The 25,698-nt window shown below is 37.3% G+C and overlaps 2 protein-coding genes across 9 annotated transcripts in view; one reads left to right on the top strand and one right to left on the bottom strand.

Annotated features, from left to right (window-relative positions):
- RAB11A (RAB11A, member RAS oncogene family) lies at window positions 1–18,489 on the top strand. Its single transcript, XM_004276213.4, has 5 exons — window positions 1–165; window positions 6,486–6,681; window positions 6,955–7,148; window positions 8,114–8,194; window positions 16,735–18,489. Exons 1-5 carry the CDS (start codon window positions 126–128, stop codon window positions 16,872–16,874), a joined length of 651 nt encoding a protein of 216 aa, XP_004276261.1. The 5' UTR covers window positions 1–125; the 3' UTR covers window positions 16,875–18,489.
- MEGF11 (multiple EGF like domains 11) overlaps window positions 17,461–25,698 on the bottom strand; it is a 425,478-nt gene continuing 417,240 nt past the window's right edge. For all 8 annotated transcript variants that reach the window (XM_049705891.1, XM_049705896.1, XM_004276215.4 and 5 more), the window contains one exon: window positions 17,461–25,585. In XM_049705891.1, the coding sequence (XP_049561848.1) occupies window positions 25,425–25,585 (161 nt within the window). In that variant the 3' untranslated portion in view covers window positions 17,461–25,424. The remainder of the gene's footprint in view (window positions 25,586–25,698) is intronic.

Here is a 25,698-nt window from a genome sequence, read left to right as displayed (position 1 = left end):
GGCAGGGAGGGGTTCTTTACCGGGTCCGGCCGCTGAAGCTCGGCGTTCGGTTTATCCCTGCAGCGACGCCCCCTGGTCCCACCGGTACCACTGCTGCTCCCGCCCCTTCGCTTCTCGGCCGCGCAATGGGCACCCGCGACGACGAGTACGACTACCTCTTCAAAGGTGAGGCCACGGGCTCTCGAACTCTCCGCCGAGTCCCGGTTCGGGGGCCCAGGACACTCCCGGGGGACCCGCCCGCGGGCTGCCCCTGCCCTGAGATCGGCCTTCCTCAGCCCTTCCTCTGTGTGCGGTTCGTCCTGCGGTCTCCTAGCTCAGCTCCTTTCCCTCCCGTCACAGAGGGGATCCTCACCACACAGCGGTCTCTTAGCGACCTCCCCAGAGGCCTGAGGACGCCTCAGAGACCCTACCCTGCGCCCTTCTCGCGGCCGGCTGCTGTCTCCCAAATCGCCTTCCTTCCTCCCCGGGTTCCAGGGCCCCTCCAAAGGGGCGCCCCTCCCACCGTCCATCTTTTCGGGTTGAGCGCCCCCTCCCCCTCAGTATACACCCTCCCTGAGCCCCTCTGACAGGCCCTTCCCTCCGCTCTTCACCTTTCCCTCGACGCAAGCTCCCAGTACCGGTCTTTTTCTTATCCGCCGCCCTTTCCTCTCGGGAGGGCCCCTTCCCCTCCCCTCGGACAGACGCCTCTCCTAGCATTCTTCTTCCATCACCGGGGCCAGGCCCTGGTTAAAAGCCGCACGGGCCGGCGGCCCCACCCCCACCCGCCCCACAGTTCTCTCGGTCAGTAACCTTCTCGCACTGCCCCCAGCATTGGTAGCTCTTTCTCTGCCTTCCCTCCCCAGATAGTTGAAGAGCTCTCCCACGTCTCGTGTGCGACCCCGACGCTGGGGGGGGGGGTAGGGCAGGAGGGATCGTCCCAGCACCCACGCGCGCACTTGTCGCAGTGACCCGGCAGACCGATGTGACTTGCCACCTAGCCTTTTTTCTTCTACCCTCCCTTCCCAGCGGCAGACAGCCTGGGATAGCTCTTGACTCTGCTCGAGAGAAGGGGTTGCGGATGGGTGGTGGCTGTTATCCTTGCCAGACCTGAAGGCCCAGTTCCTGAGCAGGAAAGGTTGTGCGCTGCACAAATACTAGATTTCTTTATCGCTGTGGACTGGTTGCTTCCTGCTGCAACACTGGGAGGATCCAACCTTTTGGTGTTTTTAGAACAGGAAAGGAAGAGTCCTAGTTGGCCGCATACCTTTTCCCAGAGGTGGAGGGGGGAGCGGCATGGGGAAGTTGCGTGCTCTTTGGTCAAATTAAGTATTTTTCATAAGGTAGGGAAACATGTAGTGCACTTGGACAAAACATATTGGAGGGTGGGGAGTGAAAAAAAATTATTGGTTAGTCCAGAAAGAATCCAAATAGTTTTTTTTTTAATCAACAAAAATAACGGATACAGTTTTCATTGAGAGAAGAGTACACTAAATGCTTTTTTTGTTGGATGAATGCGCTCTCTCTGATGGTCTTTCTCTGCTCCTGAATTAGGAGGGCAGCCATCAGTAGTATGCTGAACAAAGATCATTACCAAGGAGGAAGAAGCCATTGCTATTAAAGCTTTACAGTGGAGGGTGGAGTTTAAAAAGAATGTTAAGCTTGGTGACTGTTTCTGACTTTGCCACTGGGTGCTAAGAATGGTTGACTAAACAAGCAGGAAACATTGCTTTACGAATACTTTGCAAATCTTGGCACACTAGCAGATGATATGCCCTTATCACCACTTATTCTTCTGGGTCAGAAATTTTTATATAGGGTGAGTACCTTCAGTATCCACTCCCACTACCCTGATAGTGGAAAGGCATTTATGGAGAAGAGGGTACTTAATGCATTTTACAAATAGAAAAAAGAAACATGGATTAGTTTGCACACTTGACTGAAGGCATCTGAGGTCTGGTGCAGTTACTTAAGTGAGACCCTGGAGACTGGGGTTTAGTCATTAAAGAGAGATTTGTTTTTTTAAACAAGGTGCGGGTGCAGGGGCAGTGGGCAGCTAGGTACTTCTGAAGTAAGTAATTTAGGATGAGATAGACTATCAGAGTATTTCTCCTGTTTGTTTTAGAACTTGAATGTTGGTTGTAGAAGCCAGTTATTTTCTCACGAAGAATACTCAGTATCCTGGATTGGCTTAAGAAATTTTAACTTAGCCTTGGGTTTAGACCATCCTACTAACAATGATTGAGAGAGCACAGGGCTTTGGAATCACACAGGCCTGGGTTCAAATAGTGACTCAGGTTTTACATTTGCTTTGTGACCTTTGGAAAGATGACTTTTTTGAGCCTCAGTTCCCTCATCTATTAAAAAAAAACACCTCTCAGGGCTGTTGTGAGAATTAAATGAGACTGACTGTAAAATTTTAGCTTCTGTGAGGACTCAATAAATGGTAATAATGTGAAAGAAGTTACTATGGTTCTCACTGGGTTTTTTTTTAAACCTGAATCTGTAACTGTAAGAGCATTTAAGTATTAGTAAAGAAACTTAAAACTAGGACCTCCTAAAGTGTTTTATATTTCCATAGGTTATGGTTTCATGTGTTGTACATTTTGCTGTTTGATAAGGTGTTTTAAAAATTCTGCTGAGAAAGATTTCCACTTTTTTTTAAAGCTCTTACAGGATATGAGTCACTTTTTAACTTCTGTGATGATTATATAGCCAATTTCTTATTTATACAATTATAATTTAAAGTGAAGCAACAATAATTTCATTTTAAATGGTTTCATTCTTACATAGATTTATTCCCTGAGATGAGCTGCAGCTGTCCAGCTGGAAGAATGCTTACCTAGCAAACTTAAGAGTTGAGGGAATTGTAAATTAGTTTGTAACTCTAACCAGTTGAAAATGAAGGAATATTTTGGTTGGTGTAGGATGGAGTGGTCCAAGTGGGAATGTAATGTGGGGAGAGCAGGAGCATTATTCTAAACTATGTATTTGTTCTTGAACATTAATCTTTAGTTAAGTTCAACAGTGAGACTTTTGGTGGAGATGGGGAATTAATTTTATTTTTTAAAACTTGACTTTTTATTTTAAAAACTTTAATTCCACAAATATTTACACACAATGTGGTTAAGGCCCTTTGGGACACATAAATGAACTATGAATCAATCATAGTTCCTGTTTACAAATATTGTGGTAGACACCAATTCAGTCAGAGTCACATTTTCTGAAAATACCTGGATACATAGTCTACACCATTTTCTTTTCAGTCTCATTGAAGGTCAGTAGTAATTAACCATCAGCTGATTGCCATAGGAACTTTGCTGTCTTGCATCTTGATAGGTTTTCTTTCACAACTTTTGGTTGAGCAATTTGGGTTCTGCTGAATCTAGAAAAACTTGTCTACTTCAGCCTTATTGAATTTTAAAGACTCTTGGTGAGGTTGGACTATGAATAGTTGAAAGAGTAGAAAGATCTCCAAGTTTATTTATAAAAGCCAGTATGAAAATTGTCAGTTACTCCTTCAGGTGATAACTTTTAGGTCTGAGATACTATGGTTGATTTGTTGAATTAAATTTTAGCCCAGTACGTTAGTTTGCAAGAGAGTGTGTAAAACTAAATGTGGTTGAAGAGTTGGAAATTTCTGTTAAATAATGGTCAGTTAATATGTATATTCTGTTTTTATGGCATTTAGCAGCCTAGTATTTGATATATAATGAACCAAATTTAGCATCAGATATTAGAGATGATACATAAAATTCAGCAGATGAGGTTAACCAAGTAGTAATGAATATTATCAGGTTATTTTAGAAATGTGATACATGTTTCATATACAGATGCTGTTATTTAATTTATGCTTACACACGTATATATATGTTATGTAGATGGCTATAGTTATAAAATGTTTAAAGTGGAAGTACTTTTAACCTAAGATACTAGTTAGGAAGTATAGGAAAAACTTCAAATTCCTTTCTTGAACTATAGGATGTGATCATATAGTTTGTCTCATTAAAAAAATCAATTAAGTATTGTCATCTTAATGAGAGAAACTGTTTTGATTAGAAATTAAGTCTGAGTCCATGAACTTTCGGGTTTTTGGTTTGTTTTTTTTTAATTATAACCAGTAAATTCTCTTCTGTTGTTTAGGTAATTTAATCCATTCTAGTTTGTTTATTTTTTAGTGAGCCTAAATATAACCTTTCTTGGTGTGTTTTCTCTTTTGGCAACTGAATAGAAGCAGCTTTCCTTAGTGTGTCATTTCTCAGCATCATCTTGGCAGCGCTATTCTTAAAAAACCAATACTTTCTGTTGTCATTTAAAATACAGTCCTTTAAGAAGTTGCTAGTCATAATTCTGTCAGCCTTTTCCATGTCTAGTTTATACTATATAAAGTATTCATGAATCTTGAATTATTTTCAGATAAGGGTACTAATTTTATGTTAAAATTAATTGATTATATCAAGGGGAAAACATGCCCTCACTAAATATTTTTATGATGGCGTAAAGATTTGAGGATGGGGAGATAATGAACATAATCATTAAAGTGGAGGTTGAAAGGCAAGAGACCAAAATTTGAAAGTACTAGAGTTTTTGTGGGATGGGGAAAGTGTTCTTTGAGTTATTTATTTATTTATTTTCCAAAGGCATTATCATTCTAGATGTCTTGCTCTTTGGCTTTAAACTAAATGACTGGCTTCTAAATCGATATATCTGATGTATCTGAGTGCCTATGCAGTAGAAACGTTCAGCTTTTTGGTTTTTCCCTTCTTTGCTATTCCCACTTCAAGTGAGGCTTTTATACCTCAGTGCTAGCATGGGGCCAGAAAAGATTCAAAGGAGTTTTCCTCAGCAGAACATCCAGCCTCTTATGCTAAGAGGCAGCAGTGAGTACACCCTGCTAATAGGGTGGACTTGATTACTGAAGCTGAGATTTCATTTCACATCTAGAATGGGGGACCTTGAGAACTAACAAATCAACCAACTATCCTATAAAATTGGAAGTGCATTGTTTTTGTACGTTACTTTCATGACCTTAGCATCTTCTTCCCTGGTATCCAAATTAAAGCATTTACTGTATTATCTGTGTTTGCTGCAGTACCTCTGACACCTCTAATTGACTATATAACTAGAAATAACTATGCATTTTGCTGCATGGGGTCACTGCTGCCGGGATGATTTCTTGCTGAATGAGCTGATAGAGGAGGCCAGAAAGATATGCATTTGCTAATAATTGTACTCTCTCCAAGACTGTCCAGAGGCCAGCTTATATCCACTCTTGTGGCAAGGAAGGAATGCGTAATGGACTCTGCCCTCTGACCTGAGTGCAGTGAGCTCTCACAGTTTTCACTGCCCTTGCCACTGTCTACCAGATACCAGTCTCTTTAGTAAGGCATGGTCTTATTCCTGGTGTTATTCTTGCTTGTTTGATTATCTGGTCCTGGTATCTAAGTCAATTAGCTAATAAGAACTAAGAAGCAGCATTAGTAGTCAACAGTAGGAATAAGTGTAATATTTTCTGAAATCTTGATAAAATTTTTTACCAAGGAAAAAAATGTTATCAAGCTCAGATTCTGTAAACCTGTGAACTCATTTGTTCTTTAAATTCAGATAGAAATGCTTTAAAACAAGTTGACTGCCTATTTCCCCATTGTTTTTGAAGTGTAATATCACCTTAGATGAAAAAGAATCCACTGTATTTAGCTAGTAAATAAACTGCCTCCTTTAGTAATCATAGGAAATAAATTCATCTAATCAAACCTTTTTTTTTCTAAGTCATTAAGTCGTAAGTAAAAGTGTAGGCCCTCCTTGCTTTGACTTTGACTCAGAGTAAGTCAGAGTTATTAGTCAGCTTTCTAGGGCCCTTGTTAAACTTAGTGGGGTGTTTCTTTTTGGAGGGGTCTCTAGTCTCCTGCCAGTCTGGTAAATGGAACTATGAAAGGGCCATTGTAGTTTCTGTGATCTGGGTGGCAACGTTTATAAACATGATGCCGTCTGTGTTACATGTGTTTCATTTTGCCTAGGTATGAGTCCTGAGGTCTTCCAGGCTTTGATGAGACTAAGTAGACATACTTAGGGCACTAACATCCTTTGTTGCTTTCATGTCTAATACATTTTCATATCATAAATTGTTCATTTGGTTTAGGATTTATCTTTCAAGTTATTACCTTCTAAGGTAGTAAGGTTGGTATAGCGTTGATTGTTAAATTAATGCATTAGCCTGTCATCAGTGCCTAGTAGACCTATGATTAAAATTTGCATGTGTGAGACAGGATACTTTATCTGTGCTAAGCAGATGATGTGTGGAAGATGATGTGTGGAAGTCACTATGCAGGTAGAAACACGTTAAAAAGTATAAATTGGTTTTATCGATTGATTACATGGGCACTCAGCTCCACCCCCACCCTCATCCCTTTTTAAAAATCAGATGCCCTGTCTTTTTTTGCTTTAAAACATGATGGCATTGTGAATGTGTGTGCCTCATTCATCTGACATTAAGTTCTTTGTCTTTTTAGTTGTCCTTATCGGAGATTCTGGTGTTGGAAAGAGTAATCTCCTGTCTCGATTTACTCGAAATGAGTTTAATCTTGAAAGCAAGAGCACCATTGGAGTAGAGTTTGCAACAAGAAGCATCCAGGTTGATGGGAAAACAATAAAAGCACAGATATGGGACACGGCAGGGCAAGAGCGATACCGAGCTATAACATCAGCGTAAGTCTCATAGTTTTTTAAGTTCTGTGAAATAGGCTACCTAAGTGAATTAACTGACTTTTGGTATTGGAAAAAGGTACTGTTTTGTTTTCTTTAAAGAATTCTGGTATTAGGATTCTAAAATTTATAAGTGTGTTTAAAACTATATGTGTGTGTGTGTGTGTGTATATATATATATATATATATATATACACCATATATTTAGTCTTTTCTGGTGTTCTCTTCCATCTTGTGGTTGTTTTCTAATAGTTAAATACATGTTTCTGTTTTCAGATACTATCGTGGAGCTGTAGGTGCCTTATTGGTTTATGACATTGCTAAACATCTCACATATGAAAATGTAGAGCGATGGCTGAAAGAACTGAGAGATCATGCTGATAGTAACATTGTTATCATGCTTGTGGGCAATAAGAGTGATTTGCGCCATCTCAGGGCGGTTCCTACAGATGAAGCAAGAGCTTTTGCAGGTTAGTTGTATGAATTCTGTGATATTACAGTGATTCTGTATTTCTTGCAGTTTTGATAACCCTCCCGTGAGGGTAATCGGTTACAGTAGTTTTGGAAAGGTAAACATGAATGCTTAACAAGTATTGTTGGTTTGAAAGTGTGTGATGACTGTACAACTCTTTTGCTTAACTTTGAGTTATTAAAACTGTAGTATTTTGAGTTTTTGCTGCCAAAAGTTGACTATGAATACTGTCTTCTTTTCTCTCCCTGGAACGGGTAGATGAAATCTATGTTTATTCTGTGCTTCCTGCGTTTTTCCATTATGTCCGTGTTTTACTAAGGCTTGTTCTATGTGTGTCCGAAAAGTAGTGGCCCAGGGAGTGGTCAAGGACCAACAGGGGTGTAGCTGCTTAGGAGTTGTAACTTTTTTGGCTTAATAGAGGCTCTGCCTATCTACTGACTCCGTATTGGTAGGGGCAGCCTACTAGAAGGCAACATTGTACATTCTTGACAAGTGAAAATTGTGACCTTCCACTATTGATGATGCTGTGAATAAAATTTTCTATCACAGTTTTTCAGTTTTCTGGGAGAGAAGCTTTATTTCAGATAATACAGTCACTGAATTCTGAGTGAATCACATATACCCACCCACGTTCATACCATAGCTATGTGGTTGATGGGGAGAAGCCCAGTAAGGGATGAAATTAGCTGAGTATTTGATAAGTTTACTACATTATGCCTAGTGTTGTTCATTGCTAGTGGTAGTATTTAGATGCAACGAGTATTTATTTTAATTAAGAAGTCAGTGAAAATTTCTCGCTGTCATTTTTAATCTACTAAAGTGGAAGTAACATGTGCTCTTACTCCTCAAGAAGTTGGGGAGGTCTTGGGCTTTAAAAAAGTTCTGTTACTTTCCTTTTGAAAGCTTTAATACATCCCTTGTATTAAAATTGGACAAGACTGAAGTTTTTGTGTCTCCTCACAGAAAAGAATGGTTTGTCATTCATTGAGACATCTGCTCTAGACTCTACAAATGTAGAAGCTGCTTTTCAGACAATCTTGACAGGTAAGACTTGCATTTTTAGATTATACCAGTGGGAATTTGAAGTATTAGGAAGGAAATTTAAACAAATTAATCAGGACACTAAACTATAAAATCACACTGAGAATGACTATCATTTGAGAGCTACTATCGCAAGACCTGTTTAGAGTACAAAATTAGTTAACAACCCTTGCTTGCTGAGCTTTAATCATCCTAATTCATCTGGTTTATAGTGGGAAAAATACTTTGAAAATAATTTGTTCACTTCTGTTATTACTTTGGTCCATGAATTCCATATTTCATGGTCATAAGCACAAAGCAATGCTTAATGGTACTTTTTAGAAAATAAATATTGAAATCCCATTTATGGAAAGATATGAATGTCTTCTTGAAATTCAGTAAAGAAAAGGCATTCTTGGTTCTGATTTGTTATAGAAGCACCCAGGGAAAATATATTCTTAAAAACTTAAATGAGAAAACAAAAAGTAAAATTCTGCCATGATCTATTATTGGATAAGAAGCAACGTGTCACCTGTGGAGAAAATCAGCCAGTGATTACATACTGAAAAGTTTAAATAAGTAGTGGGAAAGAAACAAAATTCATGCTGTTTTGGAATGTGGATGTGTAGACCAGGTCAACCTCAGGAATAAGAGGACATTTTATTTATGTTGACTCATATTTACCCTGACTTTAATAGAATGAACAATTCATCTGAAAGTTTAATCTTAATCCTCTAATAGGCACTTCAGTGAGTTGTTTTTAAGTACTTTAAAAATGTATATTACTTTAAAAAAAATTATTTATTTATTTGGCTATGCTGGGTCTTAGTTGTGGCATGAGGGATCTAGTTCCCTGACCAGGGATCGAACCCAGACCCCCTGCATTGGGAGCGTGGAGTCTTAACCACTGGACCACCAGGGAGGTCGCTGTATATTACTTTTAAGAACTCATAATTTAGAGTATAGTCTTAATATATAGTGATCTTATGTGGTCTAAAAAATATATATGGAGAAATGGTTAAGTAAATGAGCTTCCAATTATAATGTAAGAAGATTTTTATTCTTCGTATGCAGCACTTGTATTGGAGACCAACAGATTTTAGCTTTTAAATGTTATCTTACTGTAAAAATGTAGGGAATAAAACTTAGGGTTTAGGAACATGGGTTTAGAAGCCTGACTTGGTTTCTAGTCCTGGCTGCTCCACTTATTAATTAGCTCCTATAATCTTCGGCAAGTTACTTAACCTTTCTAGCCCTTAATTTCTTCGTATGTAAAGTTGAAATATGTTTTGGGAGTTCTGTTATTTTCTTTCAAGTAAGGGCTTGTATTTATAAATACCTTGTGATATGATTTGACTTGACTGTTAATGTTGTGACTTAAAGGTTTTTGTCCCTATAACCTAACTCACAGAAAAGAATTGTCTGTCATTGAGACATCTACTCTAGACTCCAAAAATGAGTACATGAGTTTGTACATGTAAAATACTTAGCTGTCCCTGGTACATTGTAAATATTTGATATCAGTAGCTAAATAGCAGTGAAGGTATGAAAAAAAACTCATTAAAAATAAACTATATTGATGATTTACATACCTGGTTTATTAGAATTCTTTTCTGTTATCAGAAAAATAGTAAATAAAGGACCGGTGCTAGAGTTGGATAAACAGTCTTTGGAACACAGTAGCTTTGTTTTAGAATCTTTGTGTCAACTTTCATTGCAGATTGTTTCAAGCAAGCAAGATCTGATTGAATATGCACTATGTCTGCAAATCCTTTTTTTCCTTTTTAAGCACTTGTGTGGTTTCTCTTGGATCAATGTGTTGAATACTCAGTTGAGACCCAGGAGCTGTAGGTTTTACTTTTTATCACTTTGCTCTCATTCCTTGTGTATCTAAAGCCAGTGAACCTCTCTAGTCCTAAGATTCAGTGTCTTAACATGAGTGAATTAAATCATCTTCAAAGTCTGTGAGTCTCTTAAGGCCTCTGAAAAACCTCATTTGAAAAAACTTTAGTTAGTCCTTGTTGGGTTATTTTTTATGTCCTATCAAATCTCTGCTATAATTCTAGCCCATTCTGATTTCAGTTTATAGCCCGTTTATTCTCATATTGAGTGAAAATGAGGCCAAGTGTTTTCTTCCATCTGCAGTTAACTATTTTGTGTATCATTTTGTGACGTTGAACGTATGATCTGTTCAAACATGAACTAATCAATAAGCAGTGATATATACTTAAAATTGATCTGTTTTGTCCTGAATGATGAACATCTGGCTGTTTCTCTTAAAATTCACTCTTGATTAAGCTTTTGTTACTGCTTAATTAATATTGCTTGAAAGCAAACAAGGCTTGAGCTTCACTTACTACTACCACTTTTTCTCTCTCTATAGCCACTATTTCCTCAGCTTCCTGTAATGTCTCAGTGTTGATCTGTGGGATCAGAGATCACTGGATATGGCAGCAGACATCTGTGTTTTGCAAGTGTTAGGATGTTTGTTCTAAACTTTTCTATATAATAGTGGGAGTATTAATGCATAGGAGAAACAGGAAATAGAACAGTATTCTCATTAGGCTTAATTCTGCCTTACGTGTTAACAGTATTAAGGGAGCATTTATGTTGTCTTTTGATGTTGCTGGAAGAAAAAATAGCTTTTTACTTTTTAAGATGCAAAATTATGTATTAGAAAATGTATCTCCATTGTTACTTCAAAGTTAACTGTGTTGCTTTTTTTAGAATCGACCCATGCCAATCTTGACATCCATGACTTTGACTGTAACTTCATGACATAATTTTGCTGATGGTATTTTTAGGAGGTGGTTGGTTAGTGCATGAGTGAGCCTGATACGTTGCTTAGCCTCTAAATTTCAGTGCAGCTTTGTTTTCTTTCATCCTCAAGTTCATTGAGGGATGTTATTAATCCATATTTTCCATACTGTATTATTTTTTTCTTTTAACTTTGAATTTTGACAAATTCAGACTTAACGGTTGCAATAATAGTACAGAGTATTTGCAAATACCTTTAACCCATATTCCCCAGATGTTGATATTTTACCACACTTGCTTGCTTCTTTTTCTTCCTCTCTAAATATATAAATAATACTGTTTTTTTCCTGTACCATTTGAGAGTGACAGACATGTTGCCCATTATCCCTAAGTGCTTTTCAGCGTGTATTTCCTAAAATCAAGGATATAGTCTTTTCATAGCCATAGTACATTGATCAAAATTAGAGAGTTAGGTAATAGTACCACATCAATGTTAAGCTACAGATCTTATTCAGATTTTGCCAACTGTTCCAATTATGTCCTTATTAGCAAAAGACAGTCTGTAATCAGATCATACTTGCATTCAGTTGTCATAATTCTTTTTAGTTTTCTCTAATCTGGAATAGTTCCTCATTTTGTCTTTTGTTTATTGACATTTCTTGAAGGGTATGGGCCAGTTATTTTGTAGTGTCCCTCAATTTGGGCTTGTCTTATGTTTCCTTGTGATTCAGTTCTGGTTATGTATTTTCAGCAGGAATACCACAAAAGTGTTCTCAGTGCATCATATCAGAAGGCTCAGGATATTGGTTTGTCTTATTAATTACTGGTGATGTTGGTTATGATGATGTCCTCCAGGTTTCTCCATGTAATTAATAAGTCCAAGCCATCTTTGTAGTATGGAGACTAAATTCTTAATTCTATGGTTGAAAGAATTTTTTTTTGGCCGTGCTGTGTGGCTTGTGGGATATTATTTCCCCGACCAGGGATTGAACCTGTGCCCCCTGCAGTGGAAGCATGGAGTCCTAACCACTGGACCGCCAGGGAATTCCTGGTTGAAAGAATTTTAGTTCACTTAGCATATTGTCTCTAAAAAGTGAGGCTAGGGTTTTTCAGGCATTAATTTTATTGGAGTAGTGAGTGTCTTTTAATCAGACATAGTAGCTTTGATTCTTTGCATATGGCAACCTTGTGTCAGTCAAATCAGAGCATTTTTTGACCTTCAAGAAACTTACATCCTGAGCAGTTGGTTTGAAGAAGGTCTAACAAATTCTGATGTAGGCTGTAGTAGGATAACTCAGGTCTCTGCTATTTTCACAATTTTTGGAGGGACTGAGGAATTTTAGTTTTTTTTGTTCCCCAATTTAGAGCTATTGCATTTAACTTCCTTAGAATTTACTTTGAAACTTGATCCATATTTCCATTAGAGTAGAAATAGGCATATGTCTTTTATTTAACTTTACTCGGTTATATTTAAAGCTATTTTATATTAATATTTTACTTTATATTTAGATCTCATACAGGAGATCCTGATATAAGAACGATAAAGCAGAATTCCTTTTCTTTCTAACCTTACCTGTCCTTTGGACTTCTTGAAAAGGGTCTGCACAGGAATTGGTATATCACATACATTTGGTTCTAAAGGAGAACATGCCCTTGAAAGAGGAAAATATTTGCATCTGGTTTAGCAAGTTATTAGTCCTGTTCCCCTCCCCCCACTTAAATAACCTTCTCTAATCAGATACCGGCTAGAAGGTACCTGCTTTATATTTTCTTATCAAAGTTTTTTTTAAGTGACACACGCAGCCACAGAGATGTTAAATTACTTGTGTAGCTTCTTAGTGCCCATTCTAACTGAAAGAAAAAATTTCTCCTAATTTTCTGATCAGCACTTTCCTTTTTCTTTGTTGCCTTGGGTGGCATTTTTATTAGCAGACATCTTTTTGGTGACTGTAGCAATGTAGTAATAATCTACTTCTACAAAACAGTATGCAGTACTTGCAGGCAGTTTTATAACACTGCTCAAATTTCTTTCCTTGTAATGAGATCTCTTTAATTATTTACCTTTCTGTGTTCTCTGAGAACTCTGCTTTTTACTTTCTTCCAGTATTTGCTTTTTATTTAAGAACCTGCAAAATAATTTTTGTTTTGGTTCCCCTAACGTAATATTTAAAACCACTTGTAAAGAAGTTAAATTTGTAGAGGGTCACATTTAATCATTTGCACTTGAGAAAGAAGAGCCTTCCAGTTGGGGATTAGGGAGAAAACATAAAGAATAAAGAATGAATGGTATAGTTTTTCAGTAAGTTGATGATTATCTTTACTTCTTAGTCACTAGCCTGATTGAATGACTGTCTTTCTCTTTACCCTAGACACTCTGGTCCCATCCCTTTTTAAAATTTCTTTTTAAATTAATTAATTTATTCTTGGCTACGTTGGGTCTTTGTTGCTGCACGCGGGCTTTCTTAGTCTACTTTTCGTGGCGGTGCACAGGCCTCTCATTGCGGTGGCTTCCCTTGTTGTGGAGTACGGGCTCTAGGCACGCAGGCTTCAGTAGTTGAAACACGCAGGTTCAGTAGTTGTGGCTCGCGGGCTCTAGAACGCAGGCTCAGTAGTTGTGGTGCACGGGCTTAGTTGCTCCGCGGCATGGGGATCTTCCCAGACCAGGGCTCGAACCCGTGTCCCCTGCATTGGCAGGCAGATTCTTTATTTTTTTTATTTTTAATTTTTTTAAATTTTTTAATTTTTTGCGGTACGCGGGCCTCTCACTGTTGTGGCCTCTCCCGTTGCGGAGCACAGGCTCTGGACGCGCAGGCTCAGTGGCCATGGCTCACAGGCCCAGCCGCTCCACGGCATGTGGAATCTTCCCGGACCGGGGCGCGAACCCGTGTCGCCTGCATCGGCAGGCGGACTCTCAAGCACTGCGCCACCAGGGAAGCCCGGCAGGCAGATTCTTAACCACTGCGCCACCAGGGAAGCCCCGGTCCCATCTCTTTTTAATGAAAAGAATCCAAATGAAGACTCCACGTCCTGCATATCCTTTTTTCTTTTTTAAACTCTAGTCTGCCTTTCTTTATTGGAATCTAATCTTTTCCCTTGGTGCTTCTTCACCTTTGAACCACTGTCACCCTTCTGAAACATAAATTTTAGCCACCTGCTTCCCCCAAAAAAGCATAAGAGAAGGCACACGAGCTGTCAGTGTTTTTGTTAGTTTACATATTCAGTTGATTACAGTTTGCTGTTATTCAACTTTAGGGAAATTAGTTTTTAACTTGGAAAAAATGTATTAATTTAGTTAGTACATTTCCTTTTCTTTAATTTTTTGTTATGGAAAATTTTCAGCATACCAAAAGTAAGATATTATCATGAGCCAATGTAGCCATCAACAACTGTCAGTTCAGAGCCAGTCTTTCCTCCACCTACTCCCTCCCCCATTATTTTGAAACAAATCCCAGATATTACATCATTTCATTTGTAAACATTTCATGATGTATATTTAAAAGGTAGGACTTAAACCCGTAACAACAAAACCATTTAAAAACTGGCAGTAATTCTTTATTGTCCTCTATTATCCAAACAATATTAAAATTTCCTGTCTCAAATTTTAACAGTTCAACCTAGAATCCAAATGATGTTCGTACATTTGAAAATATGATTCCACTTTCTTTTTTCCCCATAACTTTATATTTTAAAAATTTCCAAATATTACAGAAGTAATACAGTGAACACCCATATATCCTTCATCTAAAATCCTCAGTTATTAACATTTTGCCACATTTGGTTTATTTCTATATGTGTAAATATACTTTTCTTCCCCTTTGCTCAATCTTTGGAAAGCAAACTGTAGGCATTATGGCACTTTACTACTAAACACTTGAGCATTTTATCTCCTCAGAAAAAGGCATTCTCCTACATAATCACAATACCGTATATCATATCCAAGAACTTTGTTTACGTAGTATTATCTAATGTGCAAGTTCATATTCAGATTTCTCCAGGTGTACTAATAATGTCTTTTATAGATTTGGGTTTTACAGTTTAAACCTAGGATCCAGTCAAGGAAAACACATTGCATTGATGGAATTGTTATATATCTGGGTACTGAATAGAATAGCCACTTGCTACGGGTTGTTATTGAGCACTTAAAATATGGCTATTGGACTGAGGAATTGGATTTTGAATTGTATTTATTTAATTTAAATAGGTGGTTAACATATATTTAATATAAATAGGTGGGCTGTAGCCCACATCTAAAGCATTTATTCTCATCTTTTAAATGTATTTCGTGGCAGTAACTTTTTTTGAAGAGTCTTGGCCAGTTGTCTTATAGAATGTCCCTCAGTCTGGATTTATCTAATTGTTTCCTCATGATAAATTCATTTTCAACATTTTTGGTAGGAATACATAGGTGTCATTCATAGGAATATATTGTACTTCATAGTCCATCATAATAGGTATATCATGTCAGTTTGTCCCATTTTTAGAGTTCCCTTATCTTTTGAGGGTTTTTTTTTTTTTTTGGAGGGAGCACTTTGAGAACAAAGGTAAGATACATTCTTTGTTTGTAAGGAGTTTATATAGTCAGAGGGAGCTACGTTTAGGCAGTGCACTGTAAGACCAAATACAATATATTAAATAAGGATACTTGCTGTAGAGGAATTTAATAACATTTATTCGTGTACTTAGTTATCAAACCCCTACTATATGCTGGAGATACAGCAGTGAATAAAGTAGATACAGTTTTGGTCCTTACAGTTTGTTGACTGAAAAAAATGCACAACCTAAAAATTGAGAACTATGTCTTATTTGGCGGACTTGCTGAGGACTTAAGCCCAGGAGGCAGCCTCTCAGATAGCCTCTCAGATAGTTAAGGGAGGAGCCAGGATATATAGGAGTTTCTTGAACAAAAACTAGGTAGTCTGGAACATCAAAAGATTACTGTTAATTAAAGAAAACCAGATATCTCAAGTTAATGAATTTAGGGCTTTTCTTTGTATGGGAAGCTGCAAGAGTCTGGGCTCATTGAAATGACTCCTTTGATATGCACCTTAACTATCTAGGGCCAGTATTCTACTTTTCTCCATCCTGAATTCCCTCGGGGTGCACCGTGGGAGAGGGGGGTGGGTGCAGTGGCTGATGGCTTGATGGCCCATCATCCTTTGTTTACTGATACGGCAGGCAACGTTCCTCATCCACTAGTTTGTTTAGTGGAAGAGGTAGATGCTAAACAATTAGTTTTGATAAGTGTCATAGAAAATCTTAAGTTGCTTGATTTGAATAATTATTTCATTATAGTTTAACTTTAGTTCAGGTGGCACTGATAAACATTATCTTTCCGTTCTTCTTTTCCAAGAGTCCTTTGGGATTTTGACTTGTTTATGAAGTTGTATGCTTCCCTATGTAGCCAACAGAAATACCTACTGTGTCTGATAATGCAGATTTAAATATTTTTCTGTGGTACAGTGTCAATGTATGTAGGTTTTTTTGGTAAGGGTAGAAATTTAGATCTAAGCCCATAAACTGTGTAATCTCTTTAGACCAAGATTTATTTAACTGATTGGTAAACCTTTCCCTCTGAAATGGAAAACCTTTATTTCTCTTCTTACCCTAAGGGAAATTGTTGTGAAATAATGGGTTGACTCAAATCAGTGGCTGTTTGAAAATAAAACTTTGAGTATATGCAATCTCTGTTCAGTTTATTTGCATTTTTTTCTCTTATAAATATAACTTCTGCCTCTGTGTATCTTTTTTATCAACGATTTATGGGTCTGTTCACACCGGGTGTTGCTGTTTCTTTTTTTTTTACTCAGAGATATACCGCATTGTTTCCCAGAAGCAAATGTCAGACAGACGTGAAAATGACATGTCTCCAAGCAACAATGTGGTTCCTATTCATGTTCCACCAACCACTGAAAACAAGCCAAAGGTGCAGTGCTGTCAGAACATATAAGGCGTTTCTCTTCTCCCCTAGAAGGCTGTGTATAGTCCAATTCCCAGGTCTGAGACTTAAATATATTTGTAATTCTTGTGGTCATTTTTGTGTTTTATTACTTCCTCATACTTATGAATTTTTCCATGTCTTAAGTTTAAGTCTTTTGATTTTAGCTTTATAAAATCACCCACTTGTCCCGAATGACTGCAGCTTTTTTTTCATGCTATGGCTTCACTAGCCTTAGTTTAATAAACTGAATGTTTGAATTCCTCAATTATTGTTTACTTTTCATCATGGAAGCTGTCACTGTAGGACATAATATAACTTGATCCCTTGAAGCTCAGATCTGTTGGTCTTGATTAAATCAAATTAAGAAGACTATAGAAATAAGCTATCATTTTGCCACAGAGCAGCTTATAATTAATACACTCTTCTCTCAGTGCAGTGTATATTTCCATAAATCTAAGAATTGCCCTATAAACATAGAATTTTGAGAGCTTGAAAATTTTCCATTATTCTGGAAGTCAATTTCTAACATGCCTTAATAGGGTTATGTAGTTTAGTAAATTTTGTTTTTTAATTTTTGTAAACATCAAAATTGATTAGGGGGGCACTTTTTTCTGGATAAGAATTATCTTAATAAACACAAAAGACAGTGATGATTTCAGTAGCAGTATGGTTATGGGGCCATATGTTAAACAGTGCTGCCTGGCAGGCTGGGAACTGGAGAGACTGGTGGAATTCCATATGAGGTGCCTCTGTTACAGTAATCAGGCAGCCCAAGTCATTTAACTTCTCCAATTTCCCAGCAGTAGATTGTGTGGCATTTTATTGCTCAGGCAATAACTGGTTTAATGCTCTTAGTATCCAATGGTGAAGTGTTAATTTTGTCTTAAAACCTTCCAGTAAATGAAATGCAACCTAGTTTTATCACCATATCCACCAGCAGGCATGGAAAATTATTTTAACAATGCTGATTTTTGAGTTTTGCAGTATATTATGGAATATAGTCCAGTTAAATATCTGGTTTCAGTATGTCTAAAGAATACAGTGAGAGGTTAATTTCTGCTCAAGTGGTACCACTTAAAGGCATGTATTCTTTTAGTACGCAAGATGAAATAGTACCTTGAGTTAAATAGAATGCATTTAGGCATTGTACAAACCTGAAAGTTTTCTTCCACTACATTATTGAAATCAATGGAGCAACTCATTTCTCATTCAGAAATGTGCACACTAATATTTAGTTTTGTTTTCTTGTGGTAGTATTGAGCACTTAACTGAAGTGTTCTACAAGTTGTGTCAACTAAAGTGATACAATTCAGGATGGTGGAATATCCCCAAAATATACATGTGTGTGGGCTTGCATAGATTACTATGTTTCATAGTTAATCTTCTGTCTTTTGCGGTGCTCATGACGTGTGGGGCGCACGGAAGGCATTGCTGTGATTAGTCAATTTAGTTTTTCTCTGTAGCCGTTTTATTATTTTGGTGTATTGGTTATGAAGATACTACTATCTATTTGTAAATTGCTACTTTGTATTTTATGCATGCTTTGTAACTTGATTTTTTTTTTTTTTTAGTTATTGATTTGGAATATATTCACATTCTAATAAACTGTTATAGGGGGACTATTCTTTATGTTGTCAGATTATATTTTTCCTTTGAGTGCTTTGGATGTAGCCATGGAATATTTGCTTCTGATGAGTAAGAGCATAGGTCCTTGGATTACAGAGTAAACAATTGAATTGGAGGCATCATTGTGTGAATTCAGCTTTGATTTTAGACATATAGTTCAATTATGCTGTTCTTGGAAAAAGTATTGAATATTACCAAAAACATTAGGAAAGTAATCTCTGTACTTTGGTACGTAACAGTGTCACCAGACCCAAGAAGAGGCTCCATCACTATTTTACTCAAAATTGGTAGTAAATTTTTTACAAAATTATTTAAGAGAAGGAGAAACTAGGTAGTGAATTGAAAATGAATAAAGTAACTTTGAATTTTTACCAGATGTAGACTTAATGTTGCCTTGGGCATGGTTGGATCTTGGGAGAATTCCAAGAAACCTTAAGTAGTAGTAGAAAATGAATCTGATTGCATTTCAACAAGTGTCTTCATTCTGAATAGTATCTCAGGAGACAGACTGTCTCAAGTAAGAAACATTAAGTTTTTAAATATTATGACAATTTAGGGCTCAAGGTAGTTTAGAAGTATTTTGCTTTTTGACCTTGCTTTTCAGTTATTTTAACTTTGAATTTTTAAAAAACCTATTGCATTGTCCTGAAAAGTCACTTAGCCATCTTGATTTTAACTTGTATGTCATTGTTCTAAAATGCTGTTTATGATTTCTCTCTAATAGTAGTTGTTACTCTGTAAGGGTAAGTTTCTTTAGCCATTGCACTGAGTATGCTAAATTGTAATTCTAAGGAGGGGTGCTAGTTGGTGTCTTCTGCCAGAGGGTTCTGCAGGAAGGTTAGACTTCTTGAGTTTGGATTGCCCATCAGAGCTAGTCATATTTATTTCGTCCTTGGGGAAATAAACATCTTAATTTTTGTCGTCAGTGACTTATATTTACAAAATGCAAACCCTCTCAGTGGTTTGAGCTATTGTGATAATCTCTTCCATCTACCTTAAAAAGAAAAAAAAAGCTCTACTATTTAGACAATTTTGGCCAACACCAGAAGCAGAATAACTCAAAGGCTGGGTGGATAATTAAGAACTTACTCCAACCTGTTAGGTTTCAATTTCTGGAGATTTTTTTTTTTAAACAGAGGAGAAAAATGGAGGCTGGTTATTTGATGTCTCACAAACATCATAAGCCTGAGAAAAAAATTCAAAACAAAATATGAATTTTGCATAAGGACTGTGCATAAGGATATCTATTCCCTGTGTGAAAAAAAATGAACAATGAAAGGACCTTCTTTCCCCACAACATTTAGTGGGTTAGCATAACAGTCAAACAAGTGCTAAAGAGCTGCTTTTTGTTCTCCTGGTTGGAGCAGTCCTGGTGCTGCATCCCTTCCTGGGATTTGACAGGTCACCTTTTTCACTCATCTATACAATACGCCGAATAAACTGGAGTTGTCATTCTAATCTCTTAAAGAAACTGTGGGAGGCTGATGGTAACAATAAAGTAATACAGAATGCTAATATCATTACAATTTATGTAAGGGAGACCATTAGGATTAGACTGAGAGATAATGGTATCTATTTTCCTAAAAGCTGAATTGGAGGATAGAGAAAGAATATTTGAAAGGAAGTTGATACTAGGCATATATTAGAAAGTATGCTAAATTCTGAGTTTAAAGATTGAAAGTGGCAGCTATAATAGAGCACTGGACTGGGTGAGAAAGACTTGGAATCTTAGTCACAGGTCTTCTAGTCATTTTATCTCTGAACCTCACTTCCAGTTAATGAGGGGACTGGATTAGACCATTTCTGGGGTTTATCCCAGCCTTAATTCAGTAATTCTATGAATGAATATTTTCTTCAGGTACTAGAGCCAAATTATTATGCATTCTAACTAAAATTTAAATTTAATAGATAAGTAAAAATCATGTGTATACTTTGCAAGATGTTTTTGGTCTTATAATAACTTGATTAAAATGCTGTCTTTATTTCCATGTTAACACCATTAAATAAGATGAAAGCTTTCAGAACATTTGCAAAATGACTGTCAATTTCAACAATATGCATCAAAGTACCATATGTACTAAGGGGGGAGGAGCACTTGAGGGGCTGCTATGTCAACTGTGAGCTGAGAACTGCTGTTTTTTGGCTTTTACTGTTAAAAGAAACTTCTGCTGGCTTTTAATATATACTTTGAAATATATTCATGTTTGGGAGAGAGAACCTTTAAAAACATTTTGTGTTTAATTTTTTTTTTTTAATCTCTTAAGTGGAATCTAGTAAGGTAGATCAGTCCATGGACTGATTCCACCAATAGAACCAATGATTAAATCCAAGTGTATAGGTTTATGTGTGCACACACATGATATAAATGGCATTGTCTATTAGGATAGTAATTAATTATTAGTAAACATTTGAGTTGAATTATTTAATGTTATTAAGCATAGAATTGATAGGTCCTGGCACAGATGTCATGTATATTGGCTGTCAACTACTATGTTATCAGTACCAGTGATGGTGAAAATTAATAGGCAACAGGATTACTTTCCTGTGGTTGAGTCAGTAGAACTTAACCTTGGCCCCAAACCACAAAATCTCAGACCCTGTTATCCGCATCCTAATGAATAAGCGTATGGCTTTTAGCACTCACTCCTAAGGCTCTGGAGGGCCATCTGCTGGGCTAGACAATGGCCTGGGAGGCAGAAACTGGAATAAGGAGGTAATCTGACAACCGGCGCTGCAGACCAGAGCTTCCTCCTTCTCTGGGTTTCTGTTGGACCACTGCTCAGAGTCTTTCTAGCTCTGCAGGTCAGGGAAGAAAATGTATAATCACTATCAGACTAATCACCAGGGTCCTCTATTTATCCCTGCCCTTCTATAATTGCTACATTGTAAGATCTACAAGGGTAGGGAAAGTGCTTTGTTCATACTTATATTCCTAATATTTATCCTTCCTGCAACCCTGTGTCAGAACAATAAGGAAGGACCATCTAAAAGAGTGAAGGGGCTAATCCTAGGGTTCATTCTAGTTTAGCTTGGGGGGGCTATAGTCTGAGAATTTTACCATTTAAACATTTAAAAAATTGTTACATAAAATTATTACATAAATAATATATAATTATTATACACAGTATAAATAATAGTATAATGAATCCCTTATGTATCCGTCATCCATCCCTTCTGAGAAAGATTTTCCATCTTCTGTTGCCACATACAGATTAATTGGGCCTCTTCTGTCTTCCCTCTGGCTGGATGAATGGCTAATGGTATCATTCTTGAATCTCCTGTATTGAGTGCACAACTTGCAGTGATTGAGTGCACAACCTGCCGCCTTTGGTTGTCATTTATGCTATTGGGTGGTATTCTGAGCCTCGTAAGTCATAATCTTAAAGCACTATTATTCTCAGTAAATACCTTTATTAGCCTTATATCCCTTGATTATGTTTTGTCTTTCACTCAGATGTCAAAGCCCTAGCCTCCTGGCCTTTAAGGATTGTCTGTTAGATCTTTTCTGAATGAGTCTTAGTCTCTAAATAGCAAAAGTTCTTGGTTAGACATTTTATTAAGTGGAAATAACTTTTGAGTATCATGTAAACCTTGTGAACTGACAAGTTGAAAGGTTTTAGTTTGACTTAAGTATGAGGATTACATACAAAGCTTTGAAAGTATAAGGGAGAAATTTTAAAGTTATACCACTGAATGCATTCAGTAAGCTATTTTTTAGCATATGTATTTTATTACAAAATTAATTCTGCTGCTGCTTTACCAGTTAGGTCACAAGGATATGTTTTAAAAGGTCCTAAAACAGATGCACCCAGAGTACTGTAGTGGGTGATAACTTCTGGTGGACAGCTCTTCATTGCACTTATGCTAATGAGGTGGCCCTTACACTTGCCTTTATTCCTTTCCATAGAAGTACCTTTGTGTCTCTGGAGCTGAGCACAAGTTGTAATAGTTGTCTTTGAGTCCAGATCTTTGTGAAAGCAGAGAAATTCTCTATTTGAGTATACTGATGTGTGTGAGATATTTCAATAATTTTTGTACATGAATAAGAATGTGTTGCTCCCATTCATTACTTTAAAGGAAGAGACTCTCTTGTTATAAATTTGATAGAACCTTTTCACTTTATTTTCAAACATCTATTGGGATGATTTTCACTTTTCTTGCTGCCTAGAGTGACCACGCAAAATGTAGGTTAGTTCTACATTTAAACCTAAGGTGTAGATTATAGACCCATTTTCAGTTTGCAACACAACAGTGGGCATTCTTGTTAAATTAGTTTGAGAAATTCATTTTATTTTGTACAAGGTACGATCCCTCTGCACAGTGAACAAATATATTACAAATCTGGGGTGTTTAAAAAAGTATTGCCATTTCATAGTTGCACTTATGCTATTGTACACTAATTGTGTTTTTCTTATTCATTTGAATTGTATGCACATCACTTTGAGTAAAAACTTAATTTCTGTAAAATAATTGAACAGATTTTTCCATGTTGCCAATAAAATGCACAGTGCACATGTTTAGGTTGACCATGAACCTATTTGTGACAGTGCTAGACAGAAGTTCCTAGTAGGTGCTCTGTTAGATTGGAATGTCTTTTACCAGTAACTTTTAGATAAGTGAAGGCAGCTGTTGCCACAATAGATTAATCACACCCTCTGCCTTTCCCTTCTTCACTGTATTGCCTGATTTGAGTTGTATTACATTTCTTTAAAAATCATAGAATGCTAGAGCTGAAGGGTTGTCAGAACTCCCTTACCTTTCTCTGCTTCTACCTTTTTTTCAATACATGGGGAAAAAAGGAACCCAGAGAGGACAAGTAACACTCAAATCTCGACCCAGTGCTTTAGCAATTCCACCATGCCACCTCTTGCTGAATTTTGCCAGAAGATACTTGGCAAAAAAGAGGTGAAACGAAACTTGAGTGCTTGTTTGCAGTTTGCCAGGCAGCAGTTATTGTACATGCAGGCTAAGGGAAGAAAATAAAACCTGGGATTGAGACGAAGTTTCTCCTTGCTGATCTGACTTCACCATGCTTCTTGATCCTTACTTGAGAAAGATATTTGAGCACTTGCTGCCCTGAAATACTGAGGTAAGTCTCTTATCTCTATTTCTTCCTACATATGTATGAGAAATATTTACTTGGGTCTACAAAGTAATTTTCTAGTATTTATATTTTAATAAGGCTTTTTTTGAAAGTAAATTTGCTATTGCTGATCACTTGCTCCCATGCATACATGCAGCATTCATGTAAGTATTATATTTTCCCCTAACGATAAAATTTGCTTAAGCCTTGAGTGAAGTGGGGGAGGGAGGATTTACTCATTTATTTATTTTCTTGCTTTTGCTGGTTATTGCCCAAACTAATGGGTTCCATGGCAGACTTCCAATGTGTATCAAGGGCTTCAGAACGCCCACATTTCCTGTAGCAGCTGTTCCAGCTTTGCAGTCATTTACAGTCACTTAGTTCCTCCTCTGTATACCTTTTTGGAAGTATTTTTTTACTGCCTGGACTGTTAATCAGAGAATGGAGTTGGTATAGGGTGGTCATTAGTTTCCCTGCTTTGCCCTTTTGGTCTTTAATTCTTGTGAGGAGGTCCTCTTTAGGGCTTGGGAGAGGCTCCTTTTTGACCCATCCGAGCCCCAGTTTACTTACATTCATTAGAGTGGAAGTATAGATACACCTGAATGCTGGGATCTGGAGCATTAGCTCATTGTAATACATTTTTGGCCATGTCAGTAGGTGGTGCTTAGAAGGTAGAAGTACTTCATATACTTATATGTTAAGTTTTTACATCATGTTATAGCAATTGATTACAGTCCATTCTTTGATCATTTCATTTAGTTCCATCAAAAAGCATAATGTACTTAAAACAACTTAAACTTCCTATATCCACTTTTGTCTAATTTCCTCTACACTTTTAGGTTCCATACTACATCAAGCTCAAGATTTATGAAGATATGCTTGACAGCATGGACTCTTCTGAGTCAAGGAATGCCAACCAAATAAATTCGGGAGGCCGAATAACCATTTTTAGGGATGTTTAATTCTTACCAGTCTATGACTGCTTGCTTAAAGGCATCATCTCAGAGTTCCATTTCACATGGAATAACTGAGGTGTTGGATGGACTCAGGAGATATGACAAGGCCAGGACTGGCTTGCAATGTTCTTGAACTTTGAATTGGCAAGATTTTGTAAAGCTGGCCTAGAAATCATTGTTTGACTGAAAGAGGCTGTTGCACTTTGGAAACTTTTTTTTCCTCCTACTACCAGCAGGGGCAGAAGAGGGAAAGTTAATTTGTATTCATTAAAGTCTTATTTTAAAAAATTGAAGTTGTCAGCATTAGACTGTATACTAAACTCTGTAATCTTGGCAGTTATAATTTGATTGACCTGACATATATGTACAGGTACTTTAGGATTGATATTAGCATAGTTTGTGTCCATGTACTAATTATCTTAGGTAATAAAACAGATAAGTGATGGTAACAGGAACCAAAAGCACATATACATTTCAGGTGCTTTAAAGTAATCCCCTCTCCTCCCCAGTCCCCTTTACTCCTAGGAAAGTTGGTAAAACCTATTCTACATGCTTTCTAAGCATCATGTTTCAGATAATTTAATATATAAATATTAATATGTATATATTTAGCTGATGTTGATGAGTAGCTTTATCTTAAATGTTTTAAAAGATTATATAATCCGTAGCATTTGGGGTTGGGGGTGGGTGGGCGGTAGAATTTGCTTTTGAGAACGGACCTTTTGAACAGTTACCCCAGTCCCACTTGGAAGCTCTTCTTTAGTTCCAGGTGAACGTTATAACAGACACGCAGCTGGAATCAGTCGGTACCATTATTTCAAGTCAAGGGATTGTCTTCTTTCAGAGAGTCAGAGAACATTCAGCAGAGCGCACTGCAAGAGAGAGGCTTAACCCTCAAGACTGCTTGTCCTGGGACGGCCCATTGGCAGGACTCTGTCTTACTGGGAGGAGGTTATAATGACCAGGAATATGGCTGTTCCTAGGTAGGTCGTATGGATTCTGGATATAGCTGGAGTTACAACCACGGCTTTCTTGGACCACACTGACTGTGGGCTCTAAGGAATATAGTGAAAAATGAGTTCAGAGAACAGATTAGCTTTGGTTGCCTTGTTGGGGGGAAGAGAATTCTATTTAACTTGGTCGGGGGAGAAGCCAGGGGTTTATGATA

This window comes from Orcinus orca, chromosome 2 (assembly GCF_937001465.1).
Source record: "Orcinus orca chromosome 2, mOrcOrc1.1, whole genome shotgun sequence".
In the NCBI taxonomy this organism is placed as follows: Eukaryota; Metazoa; Chordata; class Mammalia; order Artiodactyla; family Delphinidae; genus Orcinus; species Orcinus orca.
The sequence above is the reverse complement of the archived record's forward strand: the minus strand, read 5'-3'. Positions and strand labels throughout refer to the sequence as shown.

Coding starts and splice junctions, on each gene's coding strand:
- RAB11A (XM_004276213.4), top strand. CDS start 126: ATGGGCACCCGCGACGACGAGTACGACTACCTCTTCAAAG. Junction 166..6,485: donor GTACGACTACCTCTTCAAAG/GTGAGGCCACGG, acceptor TTGTCTTTTTAG/TTGTCCTTATCGGAGATTCT. Junction 6,682..6,954: donor TACCGAGCTATAACATCAGC/GTAAGTCTCATA, acceptor TTCTGTTTTCAG/ATACTATCGTGGAGCTGTAG.